Genomic DNA, 22,086 nt, shown 5'->3' with positions numbered 1-22,086 from the left:
TTTATAGTTAATTTAATATATATAAGAGCCAATGGTGACCTTCTGCATCCAGAACATTCAACAGGATCAGAAAGGTAGCAATACCTCCCAACCGCAGCCCCTTGTGACCAGTTCCAAAAGGCAGAAACACCTCTAGTGATGTGGCTAGAGATATAAACCTTCTGAAAAATGTAAAGTGAACATGGGAAATTTGTCCCCTCTCCCCTCCCCAAGGCATGGAAAATATGGAAATTGCTGTGGCACCGTGTAGCATTTACATATTGAAAATCACTTCAGTGCTTGAGAGAAAAAATGTATTATGCATAATTTTGTTTGGCATAAAACTGATTATACCAAGTATATCAAAAGGAAATTGAGTCAGACAATAATTTCAAATCATTAATTAAAAATTACATTTTGTTACATAATTTCTACGTCAACAATGATTGTGGGAACAAAAATGTAATACTTGACCAAGCTATCTTATGCAGTTCAATAATGGAAGAGCTGAGAGAAAAAATAGTTAACTTTGAACCACATAAACTGTATGGGTCCTGGCAATACCATTTGTGACACTTAGTCAATTAAAAACTAAAACAAGCAATACAGAATGAACATAACTTCTGGACTCTACTACAGCAGGGTGGGGAGGGAAGTGGTATGCCAGGCCATTTTTGTCTCAGGGTCTCCCAAAATCTAAACAAAGTTTTAGCCAGTATCCTTTTGGGTGTACTATGAATGGACAATCTTTCCATGCCTTTGGCTCTGCAAGGGACTCTCCACACCAACACAGTTGGTGGGGAGAGCGATTTGCCCCACCCCCTGAAGGGAGAGAATGGGAGGTTCCAGTTAGAACCTCCTGGAAAAGGGGCGGGGGCTGGCTTACCTCGTGAGCCAGCTCCCCTCCTTCAGTCTTGTCTGACTTTCGGCCCGCCACTCCCGCCCATTGACAGTATATTTGGTTGCCCGTTGGAGCCGGGTAGGAATTTTTTGCCTCTCATGTTCTGGGGGGTTTTTTCGCCTACCCTATACTGTTATTAGGGGCTAGATGGAGTGGTTTGGTTTAACTAGGCCAGCATAAATAGTTCAGGAAAACACTGACATGGAGGTATACACATGGCACCCATCAAGGGTGGGGGGCACTGTACAACAAACACTCACCTAGAAGTCAACAAATGGGTGAGGGGACATCCATTGGCCCAGTTAAGAGAGAAGCTGAGATCAATAATTGGACAGGCTTCTCCAGACTTTTACCTTCAGGTTGCCTGGTTGGGGATCCAGGGCACACTGACATCACACACTCAGTAGCTGGGGACGCTGCCTCAGCTTGCCACCAAGTTCCTTGACACTTAGTTTAGTTCAGGTGAAGTTAAATAGGTAACATTCAATAAAAGTTGCCCAATTTGAATCCATACCTTTGTTGTCTGTCTCGTTATTTCAGGGGTTAAGGGGCAAACTATTTAGGCCCAGGAGAGCCTTTTTTCTCCTGACCCAGAAATTGACCTTGCCGTCATTTTCTGTTGAAAAAAAGTGAGCCCTGGACTGAGGAAGGGAATGCTTATCCACCTCCAAGCACTCTAGTAAGAGTGCTGTATTGCATTTTGAGGCAAAGAAATCTGTATCGGGCACACAGAATTTGGTGCAATCCAGTATCCAGCACCATTTGCCATCCAGTCATTAGTTTTTAACATTCTGTGTTGCATGTAAAAAATATTTTTAAAAGAAACAGTTGTTCCATAAGATGGAACCAAAATGGAGGCCCTGTTATTGAAGAAACTCCTTAGGAACAAGACTGCTAGTCACCTACGGATGCCCCTTGCAGTTACTTCTTACTCTTTTGTCTTTGGACACTTGAACATAGCTGGATAACTCCACTAAGAAGAATTTGACAAAGGAAAAAAGGAGCATGTCACTTTAAACATTTGTGTAGCAAATAATGTTGATATAGCTGGAAACACTAGCACACATACAACAATTAAAATGTTTAATCATCTCAGGTGTTTGTGCATGAGAGAAAGAGAGAGATCTAGCCTTTTTACCACCTCTGTGGAAACATCCATGTTCAATATTTGTGGGTTTTTTTTTTCTAGGAACCAAATATTCTTACCTTTGACTTTGACCAAGAATTTGCATGTTCCCTTATTCCCAGCTCTGTCAAACACAGTGTACTGAATTTTGTGATCACCTTCTGAAAAATATGATCCTGGTGGCTGTCCTTTCAAAGTAACACTAAAAAACAAAATAAAGACAGACTAAGGAATGGAGCTGTAAGAATGGCTTTTTAGAAAACACAAGCCTAAATGGTTGGTGCTCCCCTGTACCACAAATGCACAATATACTTTTTTCCAAAATAATCCCACTGGCTGCAATACATAACCAAAAATACATTCAGCTCTGTTGAAGTTAATAGATCTACTCCTAGTTCCTAAATTGCATATGTAGGCAAATTTATTTTATTGCTATCTAGAAAACTAGGAGTCCTTCCACACAGCCACATAATCCAGAATATCAAAGCAGATAATCTACAATATCTGCTTTGAACTGGATTATTTGAGTCCACATTGCCATATAATCCAGTTCAATATGGATTTTATCCAGATGTGTGGAAAAGGTCTAGGAATAAATACCACATAAACCTGTTGGTGAATATTTGCCACAGAGGTTGGATACATATTAAATGTAGTTCTAAACTCTACAGCTTGCCTATGTGATGTAGGAAGAACTATGTTGGATCAGGACAAATGTCTGTCTAGTCAAGAATTCAACTCACACTAGAAATGTACTCACTTTAGATGCTAGCTGGTACAAAACAGTTGGTAGCAAAAGCTATCATAGACTAAGTCCACTTCCACAGAGCTGTAATTATTCAATAATTTTCTTTAAAGAAACCGCAATTAATGTTTATAAAGTCTATGAACACTATACAGAGTAATGCTGTTTCATGTCCAGAAAATGTTTTCCATGCGAAGTTTGTGCGGATTGAGGGCCCATCCAGGCAGGCTTTAAAACTGAGACCTGTCTGGGTTTTTACTGGGGGATTCCAAACAATCCTCTCAGTAAAAATGAATTAATTTGGAATAACCTCAGTTATTCATAATTAATTAAATACACCACTTTCCCCTGGCATTACGTAGGAATCATTGCACTTAGGAATCATGAGCCCAAAGCCATCATTTTGTTGTTCAGCAATAATATTGTTTTTATCTTGTATTTATGATGTTGTCTGACTATTATGTTTATTGATTTTGTTATTGATTGTATTTTCTGTGCTTGTTTTTAACCTGTATTTGTTAGGCATGTCCCTTTGTAAGCTGTCCTGAGTCCCTTTGGGGAGATGGCCTTTCTGGAATGCCTGGATCTATACAACAGCAATAATAATAACTATTATTATTATTGCTGTTGTATAGATCTGGGCATTCCAGAAAAGCCTGGATCAAATGAGGGTACTGGGCCTGTGGGGACTCACCCCTAGGTAGTTCCAGGACTACCTGGAACTACTTGGGGGTGAGTTCCCATTTGCCATGCTGAACCTTTTGGACTCCTGAAGCCCAAAGGTCTGGGATGGCACCCAACACCTCTCTCCCAGCTCCCCAATTATCCCTTAAACCTTAAAAAAACGTATCCGGCTGCCATTAATACGCTCCTTGCATCCTCTTGAATCAAAGAAATCATGTGCTAGGAGACCAGGGGCGGGGGAAAGGCCGATTTTCCTCTTGGCCCCCTCTTCCTGGTCACCTGGCACATATTTCTTCATGCCAGGAGAACACAAGGAGCACCTTAATGGTGGCTGGTGGTTTTTTTTAATGGTGGTTTTTTTAATTTTTAAGAGGGCTTCTGGCATGGCTACATGCAATCCTGATATTAATCATGCAGCCACCCCCTCCCCCAGGAAAGACCAGATTTTTGGAAGAAGTATGGGAACTCAAACCCATGCTGAAGCGGCTTCTTAAACTTGCTTCAGCAAGGGTTTAAGTGATGACTCGAATTACCTTAAACCATCAACTACAGCATTTTCTGTACAGAAAAAATTAACGTTTCTGTGCTGCTCAGGAAATACTATTTTTTGCATAAAACAACCACATGCACCTTTTGGTAGAATATATCCTAAAATACAAAGATTCTCATCAGTTCAGGTTTTGTCTGATCAGGGATTCTTATGTTTGAGGAACATGTTTTTGTCCATTTTTGGTCATTTTTAAATAATTTTCTCAACCCACAGGTTGCTTATGGAAAGTTCCCAAATTGGATGTGAATACAACAACACACAGGCAATAGTTTTCTGTAGTTTAACCTCTTCACTTACTCTGTCAAAATGCCATCAGCTGTGTCCCGTCCCTCTGGGGTATCCCAAAACACACGGACTGTCAATTTATTGGGCTCTGCTATTTTCTCCTTTATACTTGGACACTGAATTCTAGGAGGCTCTGTGTCTATAAACAAACACATACATAAGTATTACTTTATGGCTTAAAATGGTACTAATAATGAAATATAAACACAGTACAAGCATTACTAAATGGGGGGGGGGATCATTTCTAAGTGTTTCTAAAATATTATAAGGAATCCATATTGCAACTATAACAAATTAACAAAATGTTTGTTACTTTTTCATTGTGTAATTGTTCAAGGGGAGGAGCTCCTGAGGCTCCTTTCTCCCTCATTTTTAGAGTTATCAGAGTGCAACTTGCTACAATGGTAGAACGCATTTACCACTGTAACCCGCATGTTGTTTTCATGAGTAATATATTTTTTAAAAAACTACAAGAGCTGTCTCCTTGAATTTCTATTTTCAATTATACAACATAACCAGACCATCACACACCCCCACCCCAAATTTCAGAAATATTTACACATCCACTGATTTTTAGGGAATTTTAACCAACATAAACTTAACAGAATTAAACTGAAAAATCCCAGGGACCATCCAGTCCAACTCCCTTCTGGCAGGCAGGAAAAGCACAGCTAAACCACCCCCAACAGATGCACATCTAGCCTTTGAAAGAAGAAGAAGAAGAGGAAGAAGAGGAAAAGGCAATCTACTAGGTAAATTTTGGTGTTACTGCTCTCAATTTTGTCTACCTCACAGGGTTGATTCAACTCCCAACAATCCCATTTTACCACAAAATCCCTTTAGAGAATGCACATGGGTTTTCCTCCACCAAAACTTTCAAGGAGAAGAAGGAGGCACAAGGCGGTAAGCAGAATTCTGGGAAATGTAGTTTGGGAGGACAAGGACCCCTGTGGCAGAGAATTCAAAAGGTCCCACCCTAAACTACATTTTCTAGAATTCAGCTCATTTCCCATGTTAAAGCCTCAATATGCGTGTGGTCTCTTCCTGTCTCTGGGCTGGTCATGTGCCAGAGGGGCTTCTTCCTTGCTTGGCCATCCAGCCAGGCATCTTTTCCTTCCATCCTCCGCACTCGCCACCCCCTTTGGGAAAAGAGCAGGGCTTCTCCCTCCATTCTGGCCTTACCATCCTCCACAGGGCCCTTTGGGAAAAGCAAACCCAGTCCTTTTGGGGGAGAAGCAGTGCCCACAATGGAGGCCTGGAGCAATTTACAAGACTTACATAACTCTTCCAAAAGTCATAGGTCCATGTTTTGAATCTTAAGTTGTTGGGTTTTTTTTTGTTTGTTTGTTTTTGCATGGGTGCCCTTCACATTTTTTAATCATAGAATCAAAGAATGGAAGAGACCTCGTGGGGCATCCAATCCAACCCCCTGCCAAGAAGCAGGAAAATCTCATTCAAAGCACCCTCCGAATATAGAGTCGTATGTACAAATCTTACAAAATAGATATGACAAATGAGGCACAAACAAATTTTACACAGCCCTAATGTTTATTAATTAGAGCACTTGCCACATAGATAGCCTTCTACAACACAACACATATTACATTTTCAGCATTTAAAGTGTAAAATAAATAAAATCTTTACACTATGTTAGTTGCTTCTGACTAAAACACATTTGATGTGTTTGCCATAAAAAGAAGCTGGTGACTCTGCATATTATTGCAGTCCTTCTTAGTACAGACTGAGGGGGAAAACATGCCAAATTACAGGTTTTACCAGTTTATAACTGATTGGACCACTTGTTTACAATGCATAAGAAGAATCATGGGAATAAGGAGTCCCTATAAGAAAGAAAATTGTGTTCATGAACACAAATCTCAATGTTTAAGACACCATCTAAACATATATATGCTACTGGTAAAGAAAGGAGTAAGAGAAGTATTTGGTGAGCAGTTGCCATTTCAGAATATCAGACTCTCATAATAAAGAACCATAGTTCCCACAGTATTATACAGATTTGGATACATTAAGACAACAGGGTTACTATAGGAACAGCATCCTTAGACCCTCATGATCAGTGAACCCTTCTCTCTGGATAAGAGTGCTTTAAAACAACTGCATAGAAGCAATCATAGGTAAACACAACTCCCATATCTCCCTGTTCATTTATAATAAGAGTGGCATTCTGTGAATTAATGGGATATTTTTTCCTTGCAGCAATATTACAAAAGCTCAAATTTTACATTTGGGCTATGACAATGTGGACAAAAATGTCAAGACAGTAATAGGCTGTTTCAGCAAGGCCATTCAGTACTGCAAATTACATCTTGGTAACACAAACATGTTCATATTATATGTTTATATTTGATGATACTTTAACATTAGAGATGTGCTGCATCAGCCCAAAAGCCTACTCCAGCAAATGTAGTGACTGATTACCAAGATGACTACAAGAATCCCACAAGCAGAACATGAGAGCTACATATACTGCAATGTATAGATTTCATGGTCAGTAGCCTTAAGTAACTTGAATTTGACTACCATGACTTATGCAATGAAACTGAGCACTTAATATCCTGGTGTTGTCAACCGTCATCAACTTGACTTTGATTACAAATGAAAAACCTCCAAGTTACCCTATAATCAACAGTTGTGGCTTCCTTGATTGAGTCTATTCATCTGCAAAGCAGTCTTCCTCTTTTTCTAATGTCATCTACCTTATCAAGCCACATTTTAGCCAACACGCCATTCTGTTGCCTCAAATATTAGACCTGTTTTGGGGTATATGTGACCTGCTGACTCCAAAAATGGCACCAGTTTTCTTCTATCAGCTCTAGTTTTTTGAGATATAGAATATATGCCATATATCACTTCATCTGCTTGCCCATAGAACATCATGATAACCATATCTAAGAAACTAGAGATAATACAGTCTATACAATGCAATTTTCTGAATCTGTGTCTCAAATGATCCCAGGAATAGGTCTAAAAGCCAAGACATCAATAATTTTTTTGTTGGGATGCATTATTGTATTTTCTAGTGTGTCCTGCATTTTCATGATGTGTCCAAAGTACAACAGCTGCAGTTTAGTTACATTGGCTTCCAGGGGAGAGTTTAGGTACCAATGATAAGATTAGGAAAAAGATGTCTTAATGTAAAACAAGAGGTCAGAAAAGTACAAATGTTTCACTGCCAATAGTGCCACGAACCAGTCAACATAATGTGTTCTCACACATTTATTTAGTCATATGTGTTATGTATTATCTGCATCAAAGTCATCTTCATTTCTTTCACAGCTTATATATCCTCAGATAAATCTGGCCATTAGTTGGTTTTGTGGTGCCAAAGGAGACAGCTGAGAGCAATCATGAACAGCACACTCCTTACTGTAGGATACTATTCATGATCCTTCCCATTCTCCCTTTCCTTGGCCTCCAAATGTAATAGTGCACTGTACTGATTCTATACTTACCAACACAAGAAGCTGGTCTTCCACTCCAGACTTTGTTATCCATGCACTGTACTATGCGGTCTCCTTTTAACTGGTATCCTGGTGAACAATAGTACTCACACCTGGAGTTATAATATGCACCATCTAAACATTTGAACCCTCCATTAGCTGGCATCATAAGGGTTGGGCAACGTTTTTCTAGGAGAAAACCAACATAGAATTATTATTATAGACAGACTTTGCACATACAGCAATTTAAATCAGAGTAAAAGTTTCAAAAATGAGCTTTGTTTCCTAATTTCTTTTTTTACATGTAAGTGTGATTTCTGGCTAGTTCAAAAAAAATACAGACATTTCCAAAAAGCTGTTGTACAAATGCAAGTCAATATATTGATTAAAACTGATAGGAGGCTTGCAAAGAAAATCCTTAGTGGGGAGTTGCTTTCTAATAGCAGTCCCTAATGTGTTTCTCTCTTTTGCTGGTATTGCTTAATATCTTCTGGTACAATTTGTGAGTTTTTTCTCAGTTTAATGGTATAATTTGTTTAGAAGAGAGAGAGCTCTTCCCTCTTAAAATACTTGTCTTTCAACACACAATATCACGTGCTCTGTGAAACACCATGCACTGTCACTGAACTAAATAAATAGGGTTTGTTTAAATGTTTCATAATGTACATTTTTTAATTCTTTTTCATGCAAAGCGCACAATTAGGCATGAATTCAAACATAAGCAAAGAGGAAAAAGTACAAAAGAAAAAAGTCTGACACACACACACACAGGCTTCTGAAGGTCAGGTGTGGAGAGAGTAACGTGTGTGATGAAATGTGGGGGTCATTTTGGCCAACAGATTACTATCAAAGCAACAATACACTGGGTGGATCCATTTACTCTAGGAGGCGACTTATTTGAGTCATCTTAAGTAGGCACACCTTGTGTGCACCTTATCAAGGTGTGTCTTGTTTGTTCCTGACCTATATTTAGGACAAACTGTGATCTGGATTAAACTGGGACAGTGGAATGTGAAAGATCGTACCTTGGGGTACAGGACTTTCCTTCAGGATTTCCACACAGCAATTCAATGCTTCTACATGAGGTTACATAGATAAACTAAGTTAAATAATTTGACTAAAACTTGACTTTTATTTTTACTCACACACTAAAATGCAATCAGAGGCTAGACGGCCAGAAGCACTGAAAATAAAACAGGATTTTCTACATGAGCCACTCACGTTTGCACAAAACTTTCCCAGACCAGCGTTTGTCTGACTGACACATAAGTTGCTGAGGACCATGCAGTTCATAACCTTTCTGACAACGTATGTCACATTTTGTCCCCAAGACATTTTTGTAGTACCCTCCATGAGGGCTTCTGCAACTTGCATAGCCATTTTTCACCTTGATAGGAGAACACCAGGGTGTATCTGGGAAAAGGAAGAGAAATAGGAATACATTAGAATAACAAGAAATCAAATATACAAAGCAATGGGATACGTTAATTGGTGGGGATGGGTTGAAGTTTATTGAGAATATAGAATTACACAGAAGAAAATGCAGAAATGTGTCACTCCTCTTTCCAAATTTACTATAGCAAAGGCAAGGTATGTCCTGTGGTGAACTGTAAATCACGTTGGTATTAAAGTTTGCACTGAAACCTTAAAACTTAAAATCAAAAGGATAAGTGGCAGGATGAAGGCTCATCTCTTACTTCAATGTTTGTAGGTGAAGTCTGCCACCATGTGGACAGTCAGAAAGATTAGAAGTCCACCCACTCAAAAGGGAAAGTTATCTGCTATCAAAATCAATTGTGAATGAAAAGGGTGCAAGCTTATACTCACATATCACTGGAATTAATGGAATTTACTTCAGAGTAAAGATATATAGGAATCTTCCGTTACTCTGTTATTTTACAGAATTTCCTGCAGAACAAAGCATTACACCGGTGCTATGTTGTAGATTTTTTTAAAAATGCAACTGTCCACAATTAAGGCAAATCCTCTCCTTTAAAAAAAGTTTGTTCCTGCAATCCAAAATTTGCTACTTTGATTTTCTGTATAAAATTTGTTACCTTATACATCTAATTGGAAGCCCCATGACTATGTAATATGTAAAATGTGCTTCTGAGTGCACAACAACCAACTTTCATGTCATGTTGACCTAGTTGGATTCATGTGCTTATAATGCACCTAAAGTTGAAGCAATCACATTTATTGAAGACCCTGAGTAACAAAAAGTGGCAGAAATATATTTTTCAATTTGCCCAATGTCACATTTAAAAATAATCCACAAAAACTGTCAGACAAGAAAAGAGTTTGGCATGATAAGAGAGAATACATATGTGTGAGAGACAAAGTAATACAGATTATCCTGTAGGTTGCAAACTGGATGTCTAAGTGCAAGGTCAGGGAGACTGCATTACAACAAATCTACTGAAAAGCTGGCATGAATCACTCAGTGTTTGGCTTGAATGCAGGATACCATAGAGTCTCGCTTATCCAACATAAACGGGCCAACAGAAAGTTGGATAAGTGAAAATGTTGGATAATAAAGAGGGATTAAGGGAAAGTCTATGAAACATCAAATTACATTACGATTTTACAAATTAAGCACTAAAACATCATATTTTACAGCAAATTCACTGAAAAAGCAGTTCAATGCAAAACAACATTATGTAGTAACTAGCTGTGCCCTGCCACGCGTTGCTGTGGCCTATAGTAAAACTTATCAAAGTTGAGGTAGATATCTGGACTATTATGAAAGAGAGGTCCCTACCTATTCCTTCCCCCTTTTCATCCCCCTTTCTCTCCTTTCTTCCTTCTCTACCTCTTCCTTTCTTTCACTACTTGGTTTCATCCTTCTCTCTTTCCTTCATTCCCTCCCCCTTTCTTCCTTTGCCTTTCTTCCCTCCCTGTTTGCTTCCTTCTTTCACTTTTTATTTCCTTTTATTTTACCACCATCATAACAATAACAATAATGCAATGCATTGCCTCTGGGACCTGACACCTCTCCCATTCCCCCAGGGTCTCATAGGAACAATAGCATAATAATAATAATAATAATAATAATAATAATAATAATAGAAATAACAACCTTTACCCGCCACGTGTTGCTGTGGCCAATCTTCCCTCTTTCTCTCCTTCTTTCCCTCCTTCCTTCCTTCCCATCTTTCCTTCTCCTCTTCTTTCTCTATCTCTTTCCTTCCTTCCCCCTTTTTCTTTCTTTTCTGCTGTCTCTCTTTTCTTTCCTTCCATCTTTCCTTTTCTTCTTCCTTCTTTCTCTAACTTTCCTTCCTTCCCCCTTTTTCTTTACCTCCCTTTCTCTTTCTTCCTTCTTTCCTTCCTTCCTGTCTTTCCTAGATTTTGACAGGGCAGGAAGGGGCGGGGTGGGGTTTGGAGGTGGCGTGAAGTAAAAGGAGGTAAGATTGGGGCGGGGGAGTGATGGAGCATGGGGTTGCGTGTGTGTGTGCGGCGGCGGGGGGAGTGATGGAGCGTGGGTTTGCGTGTGTGTGTGTGGCGGGGGGGAGTGGGGTTGCGTGTGTGCGTGCGGCGGCGGGGGGAGTGATGAAGCATGGGGTTGCGTGTGTGTGTGCAGTGGCGGGGGGAGTGGGTTGCGTGTGTGCGTGCGGCAGCAGGGAGAGTGATGGAGTGTGGGGTTGCGTGTGTGTGTGCAGCGGCGGGGGGAGTGGGTTGCGTGTGTGCGTGCGGCAGCGGGGGGAGTGATGGAGTGTGGGGTTGCGTGTGTGTGTGCGGCGGTGGGGGGAGTGGGGTTGCGTGTGTGTGTGCGGCGGCGGGGGGAGTGATGGAGTGTGGGGTTGTGTGTGTGTGTGCTGTAGGGGGTGTGTGTGTGCGGGAAGCGGTGCAGCGGGGCTTGGAGTGGGCATGGTTTCCACAGAGGGAACGTTGGCCGGAAGGCCATGTGCGCGCGCCAGGGAACTTGCGGCTGGGCGCCAATGCGCATGCTCAGTTGTTTTGCCGTTTTGTGAGTGTGTTGTTGTGTTATTTTTCATTTTGAGTAGATATGTTTGTACCTTGCGGGTTGTGTTATGGGCATGGGAATTTTGGTTAAGTTTCGTTGGGGTTTTTTTGAGTTTTATTTTTTTGCCGTTTTGTGAGTGTGTTGTTGTGTTGTTTTTCATTTTGAGTAGATATGTTTGTACCTTGTGGGTTGTGTTATGGGCATGGGAATTTTGGTTAAGTTTCATTGGGGGATTTTTGAGTTTTGTTGTTTTGCCGTTTTGTGTGTTGTTGTGTTGTTTTTCATTTTGAGTAGATATGTTTGTACCTTGTGGGTTGTTATGGGCATGGGAATTTTGGTTAAGTTTCGTTGGGGGGGTTTTGAGTTTTGTTTCTCCGTTGGATGCCCCTAACAAATTTATATATATAGATTACTGTATTTACAAATTTAGCACCAAAGCATCACAATGTATTGAAACAGCTGTGGATCTGAGCAAGAGGCAGACTGCGTTGGATAATACAGAATGTTGGATGAGTGAAGGCTGGATAAGCGAAACTCTACTGTATAGTCTTTTGGTTGTTGGACTTGCAATTCTTACTTATTTAATAACTTTATTTTTATTCCACCTTTCTCCTGATACGGACTCAAGGAGGCCAGTACTTCCAATAATTGGTTCCCATTGCTGCTAAGGGTTGATGGAGTTGATGCCCAACAACATCTAGAGTGATGCTCTGATTTATCGGGATTAGCTCTGCAAAACTTGTGCACTTGCACAGAGGATTGGTGGAGCACTTACTTACTACTGAACGCTACAGGAACAAACATGGTTCTATTGGATCAAGGGACAGTCAGATCCTTTAATTCAATAATATATCAGCATTCCTGCTTACTGCTTATATAGCTATATATACCTGGCAGCATCAATGTAGTTGAACTATTTATTTATTTATTTTATTTTATTTACTGTCCTTGTATACCGCCGTTTCTCAGCCTAACTGGCGACTCAACACGGTTTACAACAAAATATACAGTGCACAGTATACAATTAAAACCATAAAAACATAATACACAATATTACACGTAAATCACAATCCAATACATCTCCTAACTAAAATCCTGGTCCAATTTCATCATCCATATTACCAATCCGTAATCAACACATTCATTGCACCGAATTAACCAAATGCCTGCTTGAACATCCAAGTTTTTAGTCTTCTTCGGAATACCATCAGCTGATCTTACCTCCATGGGAAGGGCGTTCCAGAGCCGAGGGGCCACCACAGAAAAGGCCCTGTCTCTCGTCCCCGCCAGCCGCACCTGTGAAGCAGGCGGGATAGAGAGCAAGGCCTCCCCAGAAGATCTTAGGGTCCTGGTGGGTTGATAGGCCGAGATACGTTCGGATAGGTAGGTTGGGCCAGAACCGTTTAGGGCTTTAAAGGCCAACGCCAGCACTTTGAATTGAGCCCGGTAGCAAATCGGCAGCCAGTGGAGCTGGTGCAGCAGAGGAGTTGTGTGCTCCCTGTGCTCCGCTCCAGTTAGTATCATGGCTGCCGACCGCTGGACTAATTGGAGCTTCCGAGCCGTCTTCAAAGGCAACCCCACGCAGAGAGCGTTGCAGTAGTCTAAACGGGATGTAACCAGAGCGTGGACTACCGTGGCCAAGTCAGACTTCCCAAGGTACGGGCGCCGTTGGCGCACGAGTTTTAACTGTGCGAATGCTCCCCTGGTCACCGCCGAAACCTGGGGTTCCAGGCTCAGCGATGAGTCCAGGATCACACCCAAACTGCGAACCTGCGTCTTCAGGGGGAGTGCGACCCCATCCAACACAGGCTGTAACCCTATACCCTGTTCGGCCTTGCGACTGACCAGGAGTACCTCTGTCTTGTCTGGATTCAATTTCAATTTGTTCGCCCCCATCCAGACCGTCACAGCGGCCAAGCACCGGTTCAGGACCTCGACAGCCTCCTTAGTGACAGGTGGAAAGGAGTGACAGAGTTGGACATCATCTGCGTACAAATGACATCGCACCCCGAAACTCCGGATGATCTCACCCAACTATGACTCTTGAAGCCAAGATTCAGATACCCATTCCATCTTGGAAACCCACTGAGTAACCTTGGGCAAGTCTTAGACTGAGGAAAGCAAAGGTAGTCCGCTTCTGTACAAATCTTGCTAAGAAAACCTAGTGTTAGGTTCACTTTGGGGTCACCATAAACTGAGAAGCAACTTGAGGGCATACAGCAAAAATATACTTACCCACACACCTCATAGATATTGTATGTCTTCCTCTATATAGCATCAGGTATAGGTGGAATGGAGGACAATTTTGACAGGAACAGACACACACACACTCACAACACACTTACGTTAATTAAGGTAACAGTTTAGGGAGTCATACTGAAAATGGTAAGTGAAAAACTCTCTCCCTCTGGAGGCCAGAACCGCCCCATCCATCCTAACATTTAGGAAATGGGTGAAGACGTGACTGTGGAGTCAGCCTTCGAGGAATGAGACAACACCATAGGACTCTGGATGGAAGTGGATACAGATCCATCTTATTAGGACGACTGACCACTGTAGTTTTATATTTAGTGTTTTTAAAGTTGTTTTGTAATTTGTGATATATGATATTTTAATGAATGTATATGTTTTTATGGCTGTAAACCGGGCTGAGTCCCTCGACGAGGTTGAGAAGCTCCGTATACAAAACTGTGAAATAATAATAATAATAATAATAATAATAATAATAATAATAAAAACACCTTTCTACACCCTAAAGTTGGCCTCTGTTTTACTGCTTGTATTACTGCACGGGAAAAGTGAAGTTAAAGGTGAATTACAAGTTCACATATAGCAACTGTTTGAAAAAAACAGGAAATGGCAAAATGGGACAATTGTTTAATTAAATTTGTAATAATATAATAAATTTGTGCTCTGGACACCTGTAAAGGGTGAGGAGGCAATAGTCCAGCATCAGCCCAGGGGGGAAGGGACTACTCTGTGGCTTGGATCTTTGAAGCAAGTTTGCCTGTCATAACTGTTATCATTGAGGAGTCTATTCACACCGAGAAAGAGGAATTATAGCTCAGTTGTAGGGGCATTTGCTTGCATAAAGAAGCTACCAGATTTGGTCTTTTAAATCAGTTGAAAATGGAATTAATCTTCTGCAAAACAATGTTTTGGAGCAGTTCTTAAGCATGCAAATTCCCTTCCCACTCAAATGAGTGATACAGACTAGATATAACAAAAGGGCTCCAATTCACCAATAGAACTCACACAAAAGTCCCAGATCCACACCCTGATTTCTCCAGCCAAAAGGAGCAGCGAGGTAGGCAGAAGGGATGTGGAATCATGAGGAACTATTGTAAATCTTTTAAAACAGGCATTGGGCAATTAACAGACTGTGCAGAAGTATCTTTTAAAGGAGGCACAAATGTTGTACTTTTATTTTCTCTATTTTTAAAATGCTTTATGTTGTTTTAAATTAGTGGAATTTCAACAAGACAGTCTATTTAACTTTTTAAAAATCAACATTATATTTCACATATACTTTGTTGTAATCTGTCTTGGGTCTAAGGTAAGAAGAAAGAGATATAAAATACATTGATAAAATACATACATATTGAATGCTGTCCAATTGCTTCTACTGCTAGTGTGAGATGATGAAAAAAACATTGGGGCTTTGGTTTGTTATTATAATCTAGCACTCTGGCATAATGCAAAGTCACAAAATGGGGGAGGCCTGGCTCGACAGCAGTACTTGTGAAAAATAGTTAAACATGAGCCAACAATGTGATGCAGCAACTAAAAAGCCAATGAGATTTGGGCCTGAATAAATAGGAGTATAGTGTTTAGTTCCACGGAAGTCATGTTACCTCACTAGTCTGTCTTGGTCAGACCACACCTGGAATACTGTATCTAATTCTGGGCACCACAATTCAAAGGAGATATTGACAAGCTGGAATGTGTCCAGAGGAGGGCGACTAAAATGATCAAGGGTCTGAAGCCCTATGAGGAGTGGCTTAAAATGCTGGGCATGTTTAGCCTGAAGAAGAGAAAGCTGAGAGGAGACATGATGGCCATATGCAAATATGTGAAGGGAAGTCATAGGGAGGAGGGAGCAAGCTTGTTTTCTGCTGCCTTGGAGACTAGGATGTGGAACAATGGCTTCAAACTAAAGGAAAGGAGATTCCACCTGAACATTAGGAAGAACTTCCTAACTGTGAGAGCTGTTCAGCAGTGGAACTCTCTGCCTCAGAGTGTGGTGGGGGCTCCTTCTTTGGAGGCTTTTAAGCAGAGACTGAAAGTATGGAATAAATACAAGGGGAGGTTAATAAAGGAAGGATCAATTATAACCCCAATAGTGATGGAAAAGAAATTCCCAAAAAATTTAAAAAAAGCAATGGATAAAAAGGTAAGGGAAATAAATTTAGATAGAATAGGGGATTGGATGAAGGTGGAAATGAAGAGGGAAAGGATGTTGGAAGAGTTTAAAGAAATAAAATTATCATGGTTTCATTGTATACAACTAGAACAATGGTTAATAAACTGGAAAAAAAATAATAGAAACGGAAACCAACTCAATCAATTTGAACAAATAATACAGAAGGGAAGGGCAGTAGAAGAGCACGAAAACTTGAGAGGTATAATTAGCAAAATCTATAAGATACTAATTGAAATGAAGGATGGGAAAACGAAAAAGAGTACCCTTAAGGAGATTTGGGAAGAGGATTTAGGGATAAAAATAAGTGAAATAGAGTGGCAACAGTTATGGGGACAAAGACATTTAAAAAACCTATCGATACGTGTTAAAGAAAATTATTACAAGTTAATATGGAAGTGGTACTTAACACCGGTAAGAATAGCATATATGAATAAAAACAATTCAACAAATTGTTGGAGAGGATGTAAAGAACCAGGAACATATATACATATGTGGTGGCAATGTAAATATGTAAATAATTTTTGGGAGAAAGTATTTAGAGAAATAGAAAGCATAATGAATATGAAAATAGACAAAAGTCCTAGTATAGCCTTATTATCATTATATACCAATAAGCAACTGAAAAAGGAGGATAAAGAAGCGATAACAAACTTACTAACTATAGCAAGACTGCTCATAGCAAGGAATTGGAAAAAAGAAATGAATATACGAATAGAGGAGTGGTACAAGGAAGCATGGAAAATGGCATTAAATGATAAACTGACATGTATATTAAAGGTTAAAAAAGGTATATGGAAACAAAGTGATTTTGATGCTATATGGGGTAAATTTGTGGTAAATGGATTAAAAAATAAGGAAGGAAAATTACCGTCACAAGAAGAAATGAAATTTTGGACAGATGAAATGTAAAAAATGTGGCTTGAGACGGGTGGAGGGGAGCACAGAGGTGAAAAAAGGGGGAAAAAAAAGAGAAAAGGGGAGGAAATGTCAAAGCAAAACAACAAAACAATATGTTAAAGAGGTTGATGTATAAAATGCAACAGTATGTAATAATTGTGATAAATCAATAAAAAAAATAAAAAAAAATAAGCAGAGGCTGGGTGGCCATCTGTCAGGGATGCTTTTAATGTGATTTTCCAGCTTTTTTTCAGGGGGTTGGACTGGATGGCCCATGAGGTCTCTTCCAACTCTATGATACTATGATCTCTTTCCCATAGCAGATCAGTAATGTCCCATGATACGTTCGTTTATTTCTCCACTTATCAAGGGGAAAATAATCCAAACAAAAGTAAAAATATGATGTATAAGAAACCATTATAGCATGAAGGCAAAAAAAAAAAAAAGAAGTATTTGCTGAGTTTCTGTATCATAGCAGTTAACTGTTGGTCCACCTGAAAAAGAGAAGTTCTCTTTTCTTGAATGCATCAGTATGCAATGGCAGAGTATAATTTGAAACAAAAACATTTGGACTAAACCTTATTCAACTGTTTCTGTTTTGTTTTTGTTTTTTGGTTGTTTTTTTTAAAGATAACATAGTGTACTTGTTCCAACATTATGCTGTCTAATTGCCAAGCCTTTCTTTGGCAATCAGTATCACTCCATGGTGCTGGAAACATTTTTTTTCCTTTCCTTTTTCTTCTTTTTTCTCCTCTCTTTCAGATATGACAGGCAATCTTTGTATCTCATTTGTGACTATATTTAGCTATAATACACATGAACATATGAATCTCATTTGCTCTTTGATGTTTCATTATCAAAACTAATGTTCATACTATGAATGCATACAGCGGGTGGTAAAATGGTACTTTCTAATGCTCTTATTCTTATTTTAGTTTGCCATGCTATTTTTCAGGCTTTTACATTCTGTACTTCACCCCGATTGTTTTGTTTTCCAGTGAAACTCTACTGAATATGTTAAAAGGAATTTTTTTGGTACTTCTTCAAATCTCAATACACAAATAACTTCCTCTGGTTTCCCAGGGCTTCCATTTTGTTCCACGTCTTCCAGCCCTTGCCACAAGAGTTGGGTAATTGAAGGAATCAATGTCATATTATCCAGTTGCCATGGTAGGACCATTCTCCTTTTCCTTTCAGTTTTGGAAATAACTATAGTTAGTGTTACGTTCACACCACCATTTTGATGAGTAACAGTACAATCCACAGTACTGAATACAGTGTGACACACTCTCATCTTTGGGGAATATGTCCCAGGGCTTCACAAGAATACATCAACCCTTTGGTGGTGGTGGGGGGGGGGGGCAACCTGTGTGTATATCTTGAGTCTTCTACAACCTGCCTTGGATCCCAGAAAAAATACTAACTATACACATGTATGCACACATCTAGTGGTAGCAATGCCACTTAAATCAACTTCAGCGTTAGGTTATAGCATGACAAATTGGAAATGTTGAAGTGGGATGGCAGGGATTGGATATTATATATTTTAACTATAATGATTTATGGAGGCAGTTGATCATAGAGTCAAGCCAAAAGACCCTGAGATTTCAAGAGATAATATATTATTCAAATCTGTGGATGATCAATTCCACAAATGTTAAATCCACAACTGTGGAGGGCCAAATGTTATAGTACCAAATGCTGCCCCCTTCATAAAGGCTGTGAAATTACATCTCTATATTTAGGAGTGCGTGGCTGGTAATTAGTACACATTTCATTGGAAGTGAAGAGGCAGGAAGACCATTACTTTATGGTTTGTTTGTTTTTTTAAAAAAATCAAGCACATACACTTTTATTTCAATGCAATATTAACTGATGCAAATCAGAGCCTTCTGTGTGGGGTGTTTCTTCTTGTCATGTTGTTATATAATATAAGAAAAAGAAAGACGTAGCTTATTTTTCATTAACATGAGCTAACTGCTTGATCTCTGAAGCCAAGGAATTAGAAACTTTATAATGCAAAGCAATGCTGAATAGTTTTTGGAATTCCAACACAAAGAAACATTGGCCACTTTAAAACTATGATAATTCAGGTACACTTTCATTACAGTCTATAGCATTATCCATATACTCTGACCAAGGATGATAAACCAGAAATTGTGTAAGCCATATGAGGCATCTTAAATTCTATGTATTGTCGAAGGCTTTCATGGCTGGAATCACTAGGTTCTTGTGGGTTTTTTCGGGCTATAGGGCCATGTTCTAGAGGCATTTCTCCTGATGTTTCGCCTGCATCTATGGCAAGCATCCTCAGAGGTAGTGAGGTCTGCTTTTCAGTCCCCAAGTGCCCCCTACTCATTTACCCCCAGCCCTCAAACCCTTCCACATACATACACTTAAACAGAAATAAAGCTGAATTTTCATCTGAAAATCCATCCAAACCAAGACAAAATGTGAGCCTTCCTTTTTCCCCATAATCCCTTGAAAAGTCATAAAATCCATCTGTTTTAGCTATTTTGGACTGAATTTCAGAGATTTGCTCTAAGATGTGATCCCCTGCATCAGACAGCCTGAGTAGCAATTGCAAGGTTCACAAACATACTATGTGGCAAACGCCAGGTTTTGTGAGCTTTGTAGTTTATAAGTTGCTCAAATTACATATAGCTCCCTGTTCCCATTTTGAATGGCATGATGTGTGCGTGTGTGAACTTCAGAATCATAATAGATTATCATACCTTCTAGGACTAGGTCAATTATGATACTGCTGTACTAAACCAGAATACGTGATGCTGTTGATTCAGCATTTCTCAGGTTACTAAATAGGGACAACATGAGCAAGTTGAGAAAAAAATGCCATACATGAATTGTACACAATCATAATTTATGAGATACAAAATATTAGAAGTGCTTTAATTTTTTATAGAAAGGCAAGCTATAAATCAAATACATGTTTATGGATTAAAATATTTTTGGTGGAACATCATGGTAAGTGCAGACTGCACCACTACAGCTACTTGTAGCATATAATAACAGAAAGTGTGCAAAAAGTGGACAGTGCAGACATACCCTAAGCTGTCATGCTTGAGGCAGGAAAAGAAAAAGCTCTCTTGGCAACAGATGATCCTTATTAGTATATAAGCAAAGCATTCACCTTTATATCTATTGCGTGCATACACATCTTCATCATCTTCAAGGGGTGAGTATCCTGATCCTACAATACAAAAAAGAAAGAAAAACAACTGCAGCAAAAAGGAAATATAATACATTGGGGGGAAAGAAGGAAAGCTCCTGCAAAAATGAGAAACGTGAGGACTGGGATATAACAAACAAACCTAAAGAAAAATAAATTGCATAAGCATTTATGCTTCTTAGAATTTGCAGCAAAATCAGTTTATAGTGAAATCAGTCAAGTTGTGGATCTAACTATGTTTAAACTGTTTTCCAAAATATAACGGATCAAGGAATTCATATGGTAGGTGAAGTATGTCACAAATGGGAATCTTGTTAAGTCTCAAAAAAAGATTTCACTATAAGATGGTTCAAGAGATACAAATGGATGCGCAGCCGCCATAGCAATCAGATGCGGAAGCAGAATATGAATGTAACAATCACCCGAAATTGATATGACACATGGATATTCAACTCTGCCTCTGCAGCCAGAATGATTGTTACATCCATTTTACCATGATGCTATTCTGGATAATCAAAATAGCATCCTCTTTAAATATTAAAGGGAAACAACTGTACACAAAAAGACTTACCTGAATGGGTTTGGAACACTGTAACATGAACTTGCAGCAACACCTAACAGATCCAGAGACTTGACTGTAATTAAGCAATCTTAATGCACCAATAAATGCAATATTTTCGGTATTAGACTTTCTATGGGCAAAACAATGGTGCCCTCTGCTAGGAAAACCAAATCTCTCATATCCGTCACCTAGAATGTCCTTGATTGATGGGATAGTGTATGTAACTCCCTAGCAGAAGATCAATATTATTATATCAGCTATTTGACAGGCACAGATAGGCACCTATTTGACAGGCATGGATGGGAAACTTACCAAGTGTTCAGACAAAAAGTCTCATGTGCATAAAAATGTTCATAATCAGTTCTAGCATGCAAGGAGCCACGATTTCTGGCGATGTTCAAATTCTATTGCCACACCACTCAAAAGAACACTCTTCTTGAAATGTGACTAAATATCACGTGGTTTCTCAGAAGAAGAAGAAACATTCCAAGCTCCCCACAGTGCAACAGCTAATGATGGAGAAGCTGTTCTCCATGTGTCTCCCATCAACCACTACTATGTAACATCACAAAGAAATGACAGGCATTACTATTACTATTACACAGTGCAACAGCTAATGATGGAGAAGCTGTTCTCCATGTGTCTCCCATCAACCACTACTATGTAACATCACAAAGAAATGACTCTCTCTCTCTCTCTCTCTCTCTCTCTCTCTCTCTCTCTCTCTATATATATATATATATATATATAGTGCAAAACACTTCTGCAAAATCAATGTGAAATTTCTAAAAGAAAAAGGCACAAATTTCACTTGACTATCCAAATATGATTAACTTAAGAACAGGAACTAGTGCTGTATTGTGGTGTGAGGGTTCAATTGGGACTCTGGAAGGCCAGGCTTTGAATCCCTACTCAACCATAGAAACCTACCTTGGGCAAGTCACATTCTTTCAACCCCAGAAGAAGGCAGGGACTTTAAAAAAATTGAAAAAGGAGCAATATCCTGATGTAAGATTCTGGATCATCTTGTAATACGCCTTCTAGGTGTTTCCAGGGCAAACCTAGGGCAAACCTAATACAGGATTTCTTGGCAAGATTTGTCCAGAGGGGGTTGCTATTACTTTCCTCTGAGGCTGAAAGGGTATGTCTTGCCCAGGGCCACACAGTAGGTTTCCATGGCTAAACAGATATTTGAGCCATGGTCTTTTGGAAACTAACACTCAAAGTATAATGCTATTCTGGATTTCTGCCTGGTTCATCTATGACTCGAATAATGAGTAAAAATAGAAATGCATGTGTTACATTTTAGTCTAGATCCC

The 22,086-nt window shown here is 39.5% G+C and overlaps 1 protein-coding gene across 2 annotated transcripts in view; it reads right to left on the bottom strand.

Annotated features, from left to right (window-relative positions):
* The window catches only part of SRPX (sushi repeat containing protein X-linked), a 46,494-nt gene that overhangs the window by 4,354 nt on the left and 20,054 nt on the right, over positions 1 to 22,086 (bottom strand). The window contains exons 2-6 of one of the 2 annotated variants that reach the window (XM_067466747.1): positions 20,167 to 20,226; positions 8,953 to 9,144; positions 7,744 to 7,920; positions 4,283 to 4,409; positions 2,087 to 2,208 (exon numbers count right to left, since the gene is read on the bottom strand). In XM_067466747.1, the coding sequence (XP_067322848.1) occupies positions 2,087 to 2,208; positions 4,283 to 4,409; positions 7,744 to 7,920; positions 8,953 to 9,144; positions 20,167 to 20,226 (678 nt within the window). The remainder of the gene's footprint in view (positions 1 to 2,086; positions 2,209 to 4,282; positions 4,410 to 7,743; positions 7,921 to 8,952; positions 9,145 to 20,166; positions 20,227 to 22,086) is intronic. The other variant, XM_067466748.1, reaches the window with a different exon arrangement.

The sequence above is a fragment of the Anolis sagrei genome, chromosome 3 (assembly GCF_037176765.1).
Source record: "Anolis sagrei isolate rAnoSag1 chromosome 3, rAnoSag1.mat, whole genome shotgun sequence".
NCBI lineage: Eukaryota > Metazoa > Chordata > Lepidosauria > Squamata > Dactyloidae > Anolis > Anolis sagrei.
The sequence above is the reverse complement of the archived record's forward strand: the minus strand, read 5'-3'. Positions and strand labels throughout refer to the sequence as shown.